The 15,839-nt window shown below is 53.8% G+C and overlaps 1 protein-coding gene across 6 annotated transcripts in view; it reads right to left on the bottom strand.

The window, feature by feature from the left end:
• Positions 1-15,839, bottom strand: part of AFAP1 (actin filament associated protein 1) — a 135,056-nt gene that overhangs the window by 16,685 nt on the left and 102,532 nt on the right. For all 6 annotated transcript variants that reach the window (XM_047718780.1, XM_047718777.1, XM_047718775.1 and 3 more), the window contains 3 exons: positions 11,110-11,321; positions 6,720-6,865; positions 1,977-2,094 (listed from right to left, as the gene is read on the bottom strand). In XM_047718780.1, coding sequence (XP_047574736.1) covers positions 1,977-2,094; positions 6,720-6,865; positions 11,110-11,321 — 476 coding nt within the window. The remainder of the gene's footprint in view (positions 1-1,976; positions 2,095-6,719; positions 6,866-11,109; positions 11,322-15,839) is intronic.

Here is a 15,839-nt window from a genome sequence, read left to right as displayed (position 1 = left end):
GGAAAGGACTGCCTGGTACTGGGGCCCGGTGTGGAGGAGCAGACTTCGAGGAGAGGCCCGAGCTTCAGGACAGCCGTCACTAAAGCCAGCGAGACGCTGACGCCGCGCACAGGACCTTGCGTTGTCCGCCGTCCTCGTGCAGAAGGAATGGCTCACAACTGCTGAATGCAGAGCCCTTGCAGAACGGTGGGCCTTTCTCTCTGAGACAGAGGGTGCTGCGGGGACCCTAAAGCAAGCTCCTTCCTAGGGGCCGGCCTGAACCCGCGGGACCCACATGGAGGCGCATGGGCCGGTGGGTGGGGTGGTGCTTGGGTGGGCCTGGGGCTCTTCCGGGCGCTCAGCCCGCCCTGCAGCTTCCGTGTTGAAGGAAAGGAAGGGGGGAAAAACCCTTTCAGGGAAAGAGGCCCAAAGGGGCCCTGGGGCGGGCAGGGCCGGAGGCAGGTTTGTGTTGCTGTCCAGCCATGGAGGCTGAGGGCCCAGAGCAGCAGAGCATTCCGTGGGGATGGGTCTGGGGGCTGGGCCCACAATGAGGGCGACACTGCTCAAGGGGGCTGTGGGCAACCAAAATCGTTGGGAGCCAGCACCGCTGGGGCCACCCTGGACATGGCTTGTGTCCAGGAAGACGCACAGAGACCACTCCAGATCCTGCTCTCACAGAGGTCGCCACGCAGCCTTCCCTAAGTCAGGGCCACTGTGGGCAGCAGGAGCACCTCAAACTCTGGAGATCCCGGGAGTGAGGGTGGAGGTGGAGATGGGGGTCAGGAGTGCACATTTTCTCATTGGGCCGGGACTCTCTCCCTACCCCAGCCCTGACCACCCCGGCCTCAGACAGGAAACCAGCTCAGGGACCTGTAGGCAGGATGGGGTTGCGCAGTGGCTCTGCTCCTACTCCTCCCCCATGTCCCAGCGCGGCCCCTGATCTTCATGTGAGCCTGCCAGGCCTGGCCCTCACTCTGCGCTACACCCCGACCCCCTCTTCAGCCCTGCTGGACCAGAAGGCCATTATCCCTGGTGCAGAGCCCGGGTGCTGGGGGACGTGCAGAAAATCGGGAAGGAGGGAGAAAGGGTGGGACACGGGACACAGGACACATAGCATGTGGTAACTGGCTGGCCACTTCTGACCCAGAGCACAGAAACCTTCTTTTCAGTCTGTTTCTATCTCTGAGATCCAGGAGTCCTTGCTCGACCCCTGCACCTCCCTCAAGAAGACTGTGGTCTCCCCATTCCTGCCTCGGGCAGGTGTGGATTTTATGACCATGTAAAACAGGGAGCCGATTGGGGACTGCCACCAAAGTATGGAGAAAAGAATGCATGAGCAAAACAAGAAAAAAATCTAACAGACGTTCCAAGCTTGGAAAAAACCAACAATCAACGCATCTTATACCAACTTCTGAACTAGATCTTGACACAGATGCCCAGACTAAGCCCACCCAATCCTGGGGGACCAATGGCAGGCTCACATCTTGAGTGCCCCTCCAGGAGCCTGCGGACTCTGTGGGCCTCATGCCTGGTGGGCCAGGAGACGGCTCAGGGCCTGGCCCAGGGAGCATGCAGGGTGGCCTTGGCCGTGGCAATGCTTCTTGTGATGGGTGTTCCCTGAGCTCTTTTCCAAGCACTGACTGCTGAGCGATAACCTGTACTGTACTCTCTTGTGATGTATCCAGGTTACAGACCCTGACGTGCTAGCCTTCACTCGGTATTCTGGGCCGTGCAGAGACACTTAAGTGATGACGAGGACCCTGAATGACACTCAGGGTCCTGAGGTCTGGTTCCCTACTTGTGCAGATGCAGATGGACGACTAGTCAAAAACCAGCAGAGGAGGGAGGGGGAAACAGTTTTCATCCTTGCCCCAGAGCATGGCGGAAAGTCCTGGGGCTCCGGGCTGGAAGTCAGGGGTCCCCAGGCATAGGTGTGCTCCCACCGCCCCACGTCTAACGCGCCAGAGCCCGGACTGTTGCCAGGAGGATGCACTCACCGAGCCGTTAATGCACGGGACGTCGTCGTAATGCAGGGCCGTGCCACTGGGGTGCGCGTAGCCGTTGGCGGTGCTCCCCAGGTACGGGTTGGCAGAGATGCCGCGCCTGTTCATGAAACTGCAGGAGAGGAAGGGGGTTAGACCCTCCCCCAAGCAATCCAGAATCTTCCCTGAGTCCAGCTGGATGGATGCTCAGGGCCCAGCCGGAGGTGGCAGGGGACGAAAGCACCAGCACCCCCAGCAGACGTGGTGTGTCCAGTGAGTACCGAGGACAGCGTCGAGAGCAGCCACCCTGTAGAACTGTGGCAAGGACGGTGGTAGAGCATGCTGGACATGAGACACCGTTTGGCACGGGACCATGCTCAGTACATGCCACGCATTCCGTGCCTGCAGGGCGCAACAAGGGCGCCTGGCTGGCCGCCGGCTGGCTGGGGCACCGGCCCCACCCTCCGAGGGGCACATGCCATCTGTGGCTACTCTCTAGCATTTTCCTGCCTGTCAACGTCAACACTCAAAGGCAGAGACCCAGTGGGCAAAAGTGAGGGACTGACCATCTGACGTCTCTCAGGAAACTTCATAGACCCCCAGCTCTTTACAGCACCCAGTCCACACGCATTGCTCTGGTTCCCATGTTCGTGTGGTACCGCCGCCACCCACCTCAACGCCACTCACCTCCCGCCTGCCCTCCCACCCCTGAACTTGGGGGAGGTGGCCAGTGGCCAGCGCACATCTCTGGGAGGCCAGCTGGAGTGGTCACTCTCTGCGCACATGGCACTGGCGTCCATTGTGCACCCAGAGCAGTCAGAGCGCTGAGTGGCCCGCGGGGCTTGGTGGCCACCTGCCACCTCTCTGCTTCTTTGTGACTCCGCAGTCCCCTCTGCCCAGCAGCTCTCCTCCGGAGCCCCCCATGGTTCTTCCTGCCCCGGCGGGGACTCACTTCCCCGGGAGAGCCCCACCTGAGCCCCCACAGTAGGCAGCACTCCCCTGCCCCTCAGAGTTGCTGTTCTTCCCCTCCATGTGTGTGTCGCTCATCACCCCTTGATGTGTCCTGTGATGAGCTCGTCCCCCAGAACATCAGCCCCCAGAGCATGGCTGTGGTCCCTCCTGCTTATTCTGGACCTCACGTATCGGCCTGGGAGACTCTTGGCCAAGGCCTGCTGCACCCATGGACACGCCAGTGGCTGACTCATGAAGTTATGTTTGTTAGAAGTGGGTGATATGAGTGCCCAGGGAAGAGAGGACCCCAAGAGTACTTCCTCTGAACTAAAATAACTAAACAGCTAAACTACAACAGTCTGCAATACATACATACATATATATATATATATATATATATGTTTTTTTTTTTTTAAAGCCCCACACTGGGTGTGGAGCCCAATGAGGGGCTCAAACTCACGACCCAGAGATCAAGATCTGAGCTTCAATCAAGAGTTGGAGGCTTCGGGACGCCTGGGTGGCTCAGTTGGTTGGGCCGCTGCCTTCGGCTCAGGTCATGATCCCAGCGTCCTGGGATCGAGTCCCACATCGGGCTCCTTGTTCTGTGGGGAGCCTGCTTCTCCCTCTGCCTCTGCCTGCCACTCTGTCTGCCTGTGCTCGCTCTCTCTCTCTCTCTCTGACAAATAAATAAATAAAATCTTAAAAAAAAAAAAAAAAGAGTTGGAGGCTTAACCCACTGAGCCACCCAGGGGCCCCAACCCCAAAATGATACTGTGTTCCTTCGCAGGATCTTACATTTCTGGGATAACCAGATGCATAACAATGGGACGAAAGGACACTGGTGAGGGCAGCACAGGGAATGAGGTCTCGGGGGAAGCCAGCTCCTGGTTCCCTGGGGAAGCCCAGGAGCCCGCTGTCCAGGGGACCCCTCTCTGCGGTTCTGCATGCAGGTGCGCCCTCTGCTGGGTGAAGGTGGGCATGGCAGTCCTGCCTCACGCAGGCTCTTCAATGTGTAACAGACAAAACCTATAGGATTATTCTGTACCTACAATACAGATAATTACATATAGGAAAAGGAAATGTGTAGACAAGGAATAAACAAGAAGGAAAGAGAAATTTAAGCACGTCAGTCTTCTGCCACAACAGAGAATTTTTTGTTTTAAAATACATATTTTTCTAACATAAACGTCTCATTAAAGGCGATTTGGGGGTTAGGTAGCATGGGCACAGCTGACCCTGCACGGCGGTCACTGACTGGACAACCAGAGCCCTGGTGGTGGGGACTGTTGCACGCTTGCTGGGTGCTGGGACACCAGGACAGAGCGGGGCCCACCAGGGACGGGACAGACCTTGGAGCGGACACGAGCAGGGTGCTGCGAGTCAATGGGGTGTGGGAGGGAGCGACGTCCCACACATGCGCAGTCCAGCTGGAAGTGGCCTGGGCCTTTCAGAGAGGGACCTGTGCTCCCAACACAGATATCTGGGCCCTAGGTAGCCCGGGAGCCCTGTCTGCGGCCTGGGACCCCCTCCTCTTGCCATAGAGGCTTTAGCCACATATAATAGTGGAAATGACCTAAGAGAGGCCCAGGCCACTTGCTGAAGACATAAGCCTCTCCAAGAAGTACAGGTACTGTGTGAAAAGCCAACGTAAGGTCTACCATCTAACCATGGCCAAGTGTATGGTTCTGGGGCAGGACTGGCGTTGCCGTGGCTGGGAGGCCGGCCCCGCCCTCCACCCCAGCACCTCTCCACCCACCCCGCAGGAGCCCCTATCTGCCTCCCGCCTCTGTGGACCGGCCACAGCAGTGCATCGACAGAATACGTCCCCTTGCCTCGGTCTTATTCCCCCAGCACAACACCCTCGAGGTCCATCCCGTTGTAAGGGGTTCTGGTAAGAAGGCAACTCCAGTTGATGGGTTCCTCCCGTCTGTCTACTGCCCTCTCTGTCCACACTGATCCACGGCCTTTTAGCCCCCCATGCTTCCTCCCCACAGCCCACCATGACTAGCAATAGCTCATGAGTCTCCAATGAAGCGTCACTTGAAACAGTTTCAGGGAAAAAATCCAGAATGTTTCCCTTGTGTCATATAATCTATGCACCTCATTTAAAAATAGGCTAGGCCTGGGGAAAATAAATTCCAACTGTTTACCATTATTGATATTCCTAAATACACCACTTCTCCCAGGAGACGTTAAATGACTGTTTCTTCTTTTTCTGCCTTCTTCCCAAAACATACCACTGTCCTCCCCTTCAGACATATCCAGCTCGCAGACACTCCCCCGATGACCTTGAAAGGATTCATTAATGAACTGCCAATTTGCATAAAAGCAAAAATTAATTTAATCCCAGGACATTTATGACACTCTCAAGCGGTCATATTTTATATTTTGAACATCATTTGCTTGTTAAATCTCTTCTCTCTAGTTGTATGCGCGTGTTCAGCTAGAACACCAAAAACCGAAAATAATCTTTATTGCAAACTAACATTTATACAGGTTTTAATGAGGTAGCAAAATTCCTGTAGCCCTAAACTCCTTATGTATGTATTTCTAATAAGTAATTTTTCAATGTTGCCATCTACGTCCTTTCTCAAACCTGGGATCTTCCCCCATTTGGTTAGATGAATACTCATCTGGAAGGCAGAGGCGGAGTTTCGTTCTAGGGGAACTGTTAAGGGATGTTTCGTTTTAGGGGAAATGCTGTTACTTGGGCTGCTCTGCGGTGTAGTTACCAGTGGCTGATCACAGCTGGAGACACACATGCACAACCACAGGCTCTGTGCTCCGTGAGTTAATCAAGTTCCAAAGAAGCAGTTAAGCACCACAAACTCCTTTCTCTCAGGTTGCTCTAGATGCGAAGATTTTGCAAGACCCGGTTTATGGATATTACATTTCTCGAAGAGCCACTGGAGTAAATGTGCTCGTTTACTGCGTGTGCTGAGTGACTGGGTTCACTGTAACCCACGTGCCCATGGCTGAGGGGACAGAGTGTGGTTATGGAAAAATAGTGAACAAGAACAGAAGAGTCAGTACTTGACTGTCACCCCGATTTGACACAAAGGACAGTCTGTAAGAACGGGGAGTCTGGACTTTAGGAAACTTCTAGGGTCACTGGGGATTTTCTGGAAGAGTTGTATGCAGAAATTAATTCATGTGGTCAAGGCTATTCACCTGAGTTGGCTGTAGCCTGGGCCTAATCCCTCCTAGGAGCCCACGTTGCCTCCACTGGCCCCAGAGCGTCTCAGCCAAGCCCTAAATGTCCCTTTTATGGCACCACCCGAGAGACACACAGAGACTGTGTGAACTCGCCACACGCACCACGCGTGTGCTCGAACTAGACGGTGGAGTCCTGGAGAACAGGCCAGCGTCGCTGTGGACAATGGGTCTCCCCATCGCAGAGCACCAGTGGGTCTGCCCAAAGCGGCTGCTAGGTCCGCCAACACAGGCGGACGATATGACCCCATCATCTGCTTTGTTGCGAGCCACCTGTCTGAGTGTTTCCGCAAATAAAGTTTTATGGGAACACAGCACATCGGTTCCCTTACCCAAAGTCTGTGGCTGTGATGGCAGAGCGGGTAGTTTCAACAGGAAACATTTGGCCCCTGAAGCCAAAGATACTTACTGTCTCGCACCTCACAGAAAAAGTTCGCCATCCCTGCTCCGATAGAAAACACGGAGGAAGGAAATGACAAATATTTCAGCAGAGTCTGGATCAATATTACACAAAAGCGACAGTCTTTAGTGGGTTTCTCCCCCAAGTCTATGCACACAAAAAGTAACAATTAGGGAAAAAAGAGCAGATCTTACCAGAAGGTCTGTTTGGCCGTCTGGATGACATTTGCAGACGTCTCCACATCGATGTAGTCGTAGTGCAGGGCCCCAGGGTCTGTGGACGACCCCGTCTCGGCCAGCAAAATCCCAATCCACCTGCCCATGTCCTCCGAAGAGGAGGCCTGGGGAGAAGGGAGAAGTGGGCATGTATTTAAGTGGTGGGAAGGAGTCTCGCATTCCCCCACACGTCTGCCCAGACCCTGCGAAGCAGCGAAGGGCGGGTATGCGCCTGGAAGCACATGGGGAGCACGAAGAGGCACAGAGACGCAGTCCGGCCCACGTGATGCCCTCACACGTGCACACTAAGTCCTGGCACAGGATGTCATGGCATGATGTCCACCTGAGGAAACAAAATCGGAGTCCTGGGGTGCCGTGCTGTCACTTTGGGGAAAGGCAGCAGGTGTGTGCTATGGAAATTACCATGGGGAGTTAAATCTCAGCTGAAGGAAGTTGCCTAGAAAGCATCATTAATTCGGCAACAAATTCTGGCCAGAAGGAGAAGCTCCTCTAGCCTCTGCTGGCCTAAAACCCCATGGGGCCCATGCCTCCCTGGGCCCCGCCCGAACTCTGTCTCTAGCGCCCCAGACCCTCTTTAGCCCTTGCTGGGGCCTCCTAACCTGGCCTGAAAAGGCCATCTTAATTCTCTTGATTAGGTGGTACAAACAACTTTCTATCTGTTGTGTTCGTACCAGTGGGATTATGCTTTCTAGTCAGTAGCTGCTTTATGTGTGACATTTTTAAGATGTTTGAAATGGTCCCCACCCCAAATTGAACCCGTTGAATGTGCAGGTTTGAGTGAGAGCCCTAAGATACTGTTCATTAAATTTTTAAGTTGTCTTCATTATGTGATTTAGAAAATCAGAAATTTTACATTTATACTGGTGTTCAAAACATCTGATTCATCAGAATATAATGTTTAAGGTTTAGGGGACACTGAGCTATTTAGTAAGTGCATGAGTTAATGGAATGTGAAAGAAAAAACACATATTTTCATTAAAATTATTAATTTTTAATATAAGGATCTATTTTTAAAATTTATTTATTTGAGAAACATGGAGAAAGAGAGAGCACAAGCAAGGGGAATGGCAGGTGAAGGGAGAAGCAGGCTTTCCGCTAAGCAGGGAGCCCGACACGGGACTCGATCTCAGGACCTGGGGGATCATGACCTGAGCCGAAGGCAGACGCTTAACAACTGAGCCGCCTGGGTTCCCCAGAAAGATCTATTAGGTTTAGCTTAAGGACTAAAGAGAATGAGGTTTTCTATTTATAGCCCTGACAAGTTGAACATAGCTCAGGATACACGTAATCGTAAATATTCCCAGAGCCGTTAACGTAACAGAAGCCAATTTTCCTGCGCTCATGCAGTTGGCTGTAACCAGTCCTCCCCAGAGGACTGAGTGAGGCCCCAGGACAAGCTGCAGGCACTCCAGTCCCGGGCCCCACAGAGGGAGAGTGTAGCCAATGTTCGTGGAATTAAAATGAATTCATTTGAATACTTGGGTAAATAAAAATCCCATATGTTATCTTCACCGGAGGTCCTTCTGTCCTTCCCCAAAACAAAATCTGCAGCCAGGCTGTGTCTGCGACTGCGCCCATACTGACTGGCTGCTACTATTCTATCTAAGCATTTTTAACAAGTATTTGAAGACGCTATATAACGTGAGATTGATACAATTACTCTGGAACTTAGTAACTGTTCTCTTCATAAAAAAATATTCTTGTAAAATATTCTCTTGTAAAGCCTGGGTGGCTCAGTGGGTTAAAGCCTCTGCCTTTGGCTCAGGTCACGATCTCAGGGTCCTGGGATCGAGCCCCGCATCGGGCTCTCTGCTCGGCGGGGAGCCTGCTTCCTCCTCTCTCTCTGCCTGCCTCTCTGCCTACTTGTGATCTCTGTCAAATAAATAAATAAAATCTTAAAAAAAAAAAAAAAGACCCTGTGATGTTGGGCTGAAATGAGAGGTATTAGTTACAATCCCATGGCTCTTAATAAGAAATAGATATGGAAGTGTATGTTTGAACGCACATCCGTGTGTCTACGAAAGCTCACAAACACGTACATGTGAACACACACACACACACACACACACACATCCATGTTTCTGAGTCCCACCAGGAGGAACCCTGAAGACATGGCTGAGCCCAGGCCTGGGCCAAGGAAAGGTACACGCTGAGCCTAGAACATCCTTATTAAAGAATGACAGGGCCCATGGTGTCTTATCACAGGGACATAGCAAGGGCCGCAGGGCCTAGTTCAAAGGGCCTTCACTGACCCAGTCTGGGATGATTCCACCCAAGTAAATCACAACAAGAAAGCATTACAATCACTGATTAAAACGATACTCTCAGAACCCCCACCAATATACAGAAAGGGATTAATAATTAAATGGAAGGGAGGGGAACTTTCCCATAGCAGATGTGAACAAAGAGCATAGAGGCATAATGGAGTTACAAGGTCCCCACTGAGCACCCGTCATTCTGGTGACTGCCCCAGGCAAGCATCATCACTGGAGATTGACATTAGCAGGTGCAGCTGGGAGGCTAATGGGCTGTTTACATAGAGGGCCTTGAAGTACCTTCCCACGTGAGGCTTCTAGAGATGAAGGGGAAGTCCGGTGAGCGTGCGGTGGAAAGCACACAGACACTCAGCCCAAGGGGGCACAGTCAAAACCCCTGGCCGTGGGGCAGAGCGACAGGTGCGCCTGCCGGTGGGAGGTGCTGTGCTACCCACCACCACCTCCACGGGCGCCGGCTGGGAAGCCCGCTTGGAGCCCAACAGCAGGGAAACGGCATGTGCACCTAGACCAAGCGGGCCTCTACACAGGAACTGGTCAGTACCCTCCACACGTCTTGCCACCGTGAAACCAGCCAGCTGGAGAAAGGGACAGCGGCTGAGGCGACACACAGTCTGGGGTCTCCTCCCGCGTGCAAGGGACACCGTCCAACTCGGAAAAGCTGATTAAGGTGCACAAGAGGGCCTCCCTCCCCAGGCCACCCCCAGGGCTGCCCCCTCCTCCTTTCGGGATCAGGCATGCGCCAGCTCAGACCTCCATCCCCTTGCTCCCTGTCCCTGCTGTCGAAGCTCACACGAGAGACCTGCCTTGTTTCACACCAAGGCCACAGTTTCCCTCTTTCTCCCCAGCACCTACCCCACAGTTTTCAGCCTGCATAAATCTTAGTATGTACAGACTTTGGCTCAGTGCTCACATTTTACAGGTGAATCAAAAAATTGAGGGAGAAAAAAAGATGCGGTGTGATCCCAGTGTGGGCAGAACGAGGATGGGGGCCCAGACTTGCGGATTCCAGGAGGTCCCAGGACCATGAGTCTGAAGCCGGCCGCAGTCGGCTACAGTCCATCCAGGCCAGCCTCATGGGCTATCCGCCCAGGGTACGAAGAACTCCAGTGTTAGTCTCCCCCCGTGCCCCCTGCCAAAAATAGTCATTTCTGTGAAAAGAGTCTCGGAAACAATCTCCTATCTCCTATCAAGACCTTTGAGATGGCCTCATGGGCCACCGTGATCTTGGCCTCAAGCCCTGGACTTGCTCCCCATCCATCTATCACTACAGTCGTTCAGAATCTGGCTCTATGCCCGAGTAAGGGAGTGCCCCCAAGCCATTCCAGCAAACCTAAGGCAGCCTCATTCCCACCACTGACATGGCCCTCGTCCGCCAACTCCGAGGGTTCACACCCCTGGTACGCAGGCACAGGTGTGTGTGCGTGTGAGTCTTTGCATCTTAGTCACGATAATGTAAACGCACAAAAAGAGAAAAGGAGGTCCGAATTCACAGTGGGCAGAAAATATATAGTGTAATAAAGGGAAATAAAACTGCCAGTTTTCAGCAGAGAGCTAAGAAACCAGCTCCATTTGCTATTCTGCTCTGGAGAAGAATTCGTTCCAGGAGAGCAGACAGACATGGAACGAACGCACACAAAGCCAAGGGCTCTTCAGAATTAAAGATGGTCTTTCGGTTTCTGTAGGAATGGCAGACGAGCCACGGTCTATAAGGTTGTCTAAAAATCTGTGTTTTGTCTGTAGAGAAGAATATTCCTAAGGGCAAGTTAAAGAAATAACGTTGTTTCACAGTGGACCACAGTCAGGGGAAAAATGAGTTATTTTTCTGCTGCTTTCAGGAACCAGTACACTGTACGGAGTCCCGTATCTCATCTCCACGCAAAAGCACACAGGGGTAAGGAAGTCTGGTGGAGGGCTGGCGAGGACGGCCGGTAAGATCGGGCACCAGCCCAGGGAGGAGGCAACAGAAAAGGCTGGCAGAGATCACCACAGTGCGGGGGGGCATGAAGGACACGGCTGGAAGCCACGGTGCCCTGGGGAAGGATCTCGGAGTGTGGCTGCAGATGGCACCTTACCTCCAGCACGGCCACCTCTTGCCCGTTGCGAAGCAGTCGGAAGGTCAGGGGATGCTTAGAGTCCAAGCCCGGGATCACGTCACAGCCGCGGAGAGGAACAGACACGATGTGGGTCTTGAGATCGGTCCTGTCCTTGTGGAAGATGAGTCTGTTATCCTTGACTCGGCACCAGCGCTCCCTCCAGCGGCTGTTGGAGAGCACGTTGAGATAGCCTGCGAGGGGACCAATGGTGGGCAGTCAGCACGCGGAAACCAAACCCGCACCCTCCGCGGCTCGAGCACTCCCTTCAGCCAGCTCTGGGGCTCCTCGTGAGGCAGATGGCCCACCCCAGAAGCCCCCGCACTCCCGCAGTTTGAGGATGTTGTCAGACAGGTGAAGCCCACCGAGATGGGCTTGAAAGGCTTCGGTCTGAAAGCCCGTGTCTCTGACCCTGCATGACACTGTTACCACTATGGGGAGACCCGCGTACCCCTGCACACGGGATCGAACTGTAAGAACAGCAACCGTCATTTCTAAAAGAGGAAGGCGCAAATACGAGAAACTGATTGCCCTCGTTTGTCACAAACAAATGAGCAGGCAAGCACACACCATGGGAGCTGAGGAGGCATGGGATCCAGGTTTCAGGGGTGGGGCCTTGCGGACCGGCTCCATAATGCAAGGAGGAGACTGCCCCCTGCCTTTGACACGGAAGAAGGCAGCGACATGGCACAGGAAACTCAGGTCCAAGAGGAAGAAATAAAACGAGGATGCTTTAAGTCATCCAGCCACCTTGTCAACTCACGCACGTGTGTGCACACGTGCCCATGCCCACATGCCCCGAATCCTCTCCAGTTCTGATTTTTACGATGCCTTCCCAAAGGGTTTGGGAGGACGCATCTGGCTTCTCTCTGGGTCTCTACCACACTTTGTTTCTGCATCCACACATCGTTAGCCATGGATAAGTGCTAGGCAATCCCATAAAACAGAACCCCAAGCACTCAGGTAAGTTACAGGGCTCCAAGACACTCTCTGCCCGACAGATAAACACTTGCTCAATGAATTCCCGAGGTGAACGTGCAGAGTGGAAGTTTGCCTTCAGCTCAGCGTGACATCCGTTCTACTGATAACCCCTAAATGCCAGAAGCACTGCTTCTCCCGCTACCAAAGCTTACACTTGGGGCCCACACGGCTGTGTTTATGAAATAAGACAGAAGGGGGAGAAGCCAACCCAACGGCTCAAGGGCAAGGGACCCAAGTTCCTTGTATTTTGCATATTTAGGAGGGAGTGCAGGGAGGAGGAGAGAGGCTGGGGTCTGACTGGAGTCTGAGGGGGCTCCTCTGCAAAGGAGTGGGGTTACTCCTGACGTGGGACTGGGGCAGGCCACCTGGAAAACCGGACCTGAAGCTTTTTAAAAAAAATTTTTAGGGGTGCCTGGGTGGCTCAGTGGGTTAAAGCCTCTGCCTTCGGCTCGGGTCATGATCCCAGGGTCCTGGGATCGAGCCCCGCATCAGGCTCTCTGCTCGGCAGGGAACCTGCTTCCCTGTCTCTCTGCCTGCCTCTCTGCCTACTTGTAATCTTTGTCTGTCAAACAAACAAAAAAAAATCTTAAAAAAAAATTTTTAGAAGATTTTTATTTGTCAGAGAGAGAGAGCGAGAGAGAGCACGTGCGCACAAGGAGGGGAGAGAGAGGACCGCGCCGAGCGTGAGCCACCATGTGGGGCCAAGGCCAGACGTGACGGTGTATCTAAGAGGAAGCAAGTGGCGCACGGCAGATGTCCAGGAACTCAGGGAACTCAAGGGTGAGTGAGCTTCACAGGGAAGTCCTGCCCTCCAGGATACTAACAGACCTTGTGGCTGGGGCTGGCGCGAGGGGCAACCCCCATGCCCAAGTGGTTCAGGGGCAGGTGCAGGGACGTCTACAGGCCTGGCGGCAAGTGAGCACGGGAGACAAAGGCTGGAAACATCCAATGACTGGGTGACAGGAGCCTTGGAAATGACCGTAGGAGCCTGGCCTCGACGCACAAGGGGACAGGGAAGTGAGGTGGTAAGATGTCTCTTGAGGAATCTAAGCTGTAAGACCTCAGAGCACAGTGGACTTCTCGGTGACAGTGACCAGGTTCCATTCAAGCTGGTACGTGACTTTCTACTGAAGACAGGGACACTATCTCAGGGGCCCGGTGGCCATGTGGAGGGAGCAGTTACTGAGCACACTCCACTCAGCAGGGGGATGGTCATCCCTGGGACAGGTCAAGGCACTCTCAGGACATTTCCTTCCCCGGGTGAACCCGGCCCAGTCACCAAAGTTATGGATCTCTTGACATTTGAGTCATAAAAGGGATGATTATATTGGACAAACCCTCGTTTTATTTAGAGCATGACATCATAGGAAATGACCACGTCTTAATGCCTTTCTCAGATTTATTTTCAGTTCCGAAAAGGGAAGAGCAAAAAGAAAATCACAGCGGGTGAGGCCTGTTTCTACAAACAGGAAAGCCCGTGGTAACCAGGCTCACTGCCCTTTGCTCTTCTCTGAGAGGGGCAGCCCTACAGTCCCATCTTCCAGCGTGGGGGAGCCCAGGGAAATGAAGACAGTCCATCAGAGGCATCTGGGGTCATGGGGTAGGTCCCCATGCCCCCTGACATGCTGATGGGGTGGGGACACTGGGTCCCAATGGGTCCCAAGCATAGTTCAGCTGGACCACAAACCGGCCACCAGGTGGTGCCAGAGTGCAGCCAGGCCTGGGGATGTGGGGACCACGGGGTCCTCCAAGAGTCCTCCAGGGGTCCTCTAGTGAGAACCACTCTCCCTACCCCAGGGTCACCTGCCAGCCCAGGTCAGTTCCACGAACTGCATGAGGCAATTTCAATGCAATTTGATTTCTTTTTAGATCCCATCCATCGCGCTAGGTGAGATGTTATCGGTAGTATCTTTGTAGTTGGGAATGTCACTGGTGTTTTGAGATTATTCTTGCTCTGAATCCGAAGATTGCTCACAAAACCATGGCAAGAGGCTCAAGGTTTCATTAAAGCCATAAAAGTAACGCTACGGGCCCGAGATTAAACAAACACCCGAGCAGAGGGGGGACAGACACAAACGCTCTTGCATTCCACCATTTTGAGACCCAGCATCCTGGCCTCCACGCGAGCTGCTCTTGAGTTCAGGCAGCTACGGAAGGACAGGTAAAGTGGGGCCAAGTGTCCCCGAGTTCCCCTCCATGGGGTGGGACATGTGGCGTCTGCCTGCCAGGCCTGTCTCAGTTTATAATCAGCTGGGAAGAGACGTCAGGGGGAAAGGGGGGTCGGGGATACGAAAGGTCATGATGCTGCCAACGGCCAGACCCTGTCCCCCCGGCGCCCAAGCCCCCACCTAACCTTCTTAGGGGCCTGTCTTCCAATAGGCGCACATGGCCCAGAACGGGGATGCTGATGCCCCAGCTCCGTGACTTATACCAAGAATTCCTTCTGCCTCTTGATGAAAGGTCGCCTGATTTTTTGTGGGGTAGATTGTGACAGAAGGTAAGAAAACCCCTCCCGCTGGAAACTACACAAAGTCCCTGAAGAGCTGAGCTAGGAGGGGCCCTGGAAACATCCAGCAAGGCCATCGGCTAGGTCAACTTCTGCTGCCCCCTGGGGCCCCCCACCTGGACCTGGGACCACGCCTTCCGTGTTTCTGATGACCCAGGCCACGCACTGGCGCTGCCGTGATGCTGCCTTGAATCCGTCTGGATGCTCAGGTCTTTTTAAAAATAAGCACTGTCAGGTGAACCAATGAGCGATCACAGCAAGCGTTTACTGAGTGTAAATTACGACCTCGTTATGAAGCACCGAGCTTAGCGCTCATGATTTCATCTTTAATTTTTTTAGGAGAACAAGGTCAGGAGGAGCCTGTCTCACAGAGGGAAGAACCCGAGGCTCAGGGAGGCAATGCAATTTGCTTAAGCTAATTCATTCCGTCTGCGAGCTGGCTGAGCTGCCTTTGTCTGCCAGGCTCTGTGCCGGGCGCCGGGGCACGGCTGGGGTGCACGGTTGTTCTTGGTCTCACCGAGGAAGGCAGGAGAGACCGCTGCAGCATTGCCCTGAGATAGGACCATCAGAGGCTCTGACCCGGGCCACACAGAGACTTGGGTTTCAGTGCAGGACCCTGTTTGCGCAGCTCCCAGCTGGTAGCCGGGACGGTGCAGAGAAGGTGGCCAATCAGGAGGCCGGAGTGCGGGTCCAGCGGGGGACAGATGGGGCAGAGAGGGAGAGGACAGGCATCTCCAGACAACAACTGCTGAGTTCATAGAGAGGCTCGTCAGCACCAGCGAAGGGCAAAGAGAAGGTCCTTCTTTGCTCAGGGGACTGGCACCCATCTCTGATCATGGCATACAGTGGCTGTGCACAGTGCTCACCCAGCTGACACCCCCATCACTGCCCAGCCTCAGGGCAGGAAGGAACAGCGCTGCCACGCTGCCCAGGGGACTCACTGCCCCTCTTCACTCCGCGGGGGAACGATCTCCGATCCCCCAACAGGATTGTTATTACGCATCTAGAGGCCCACCCACACAGCTACATTTCACAGAAGAGCTGGATTCGAACCCAGGTCTTGGTTGCTCTCGGGAGCTCTCCTCTGCCTGCCTAGCAGCACGGTCCCTCTGGCCTGGCCCTTTCGGCTCTGCTCACCGTGCAGGGACCACGGCTGCACGGCCCCAGCTTGGCACAGCAAGTGTCTCAGGCCTTCATCCAGCTAACATTTTCTGCCTACGACTTT

The sequence above is a fragment of the Lutra lutra genome, chromosome 2, assembly GCF_902655055.1.
Source record: "Lutra lutra chromosome 2, mLutLut1.2, whole genome shotgun sequence".
NCBI lineage: Eukaryota > Metazoa > Chordata > Mammalia > Carnivora > Mustelidae > Lutra > Lutra lutra.
The sequence above is the reverse complement of the archived record's forward strand: the minus strand, read 5'-3'. Positions and strand labels throughout refer to the sequence as shown.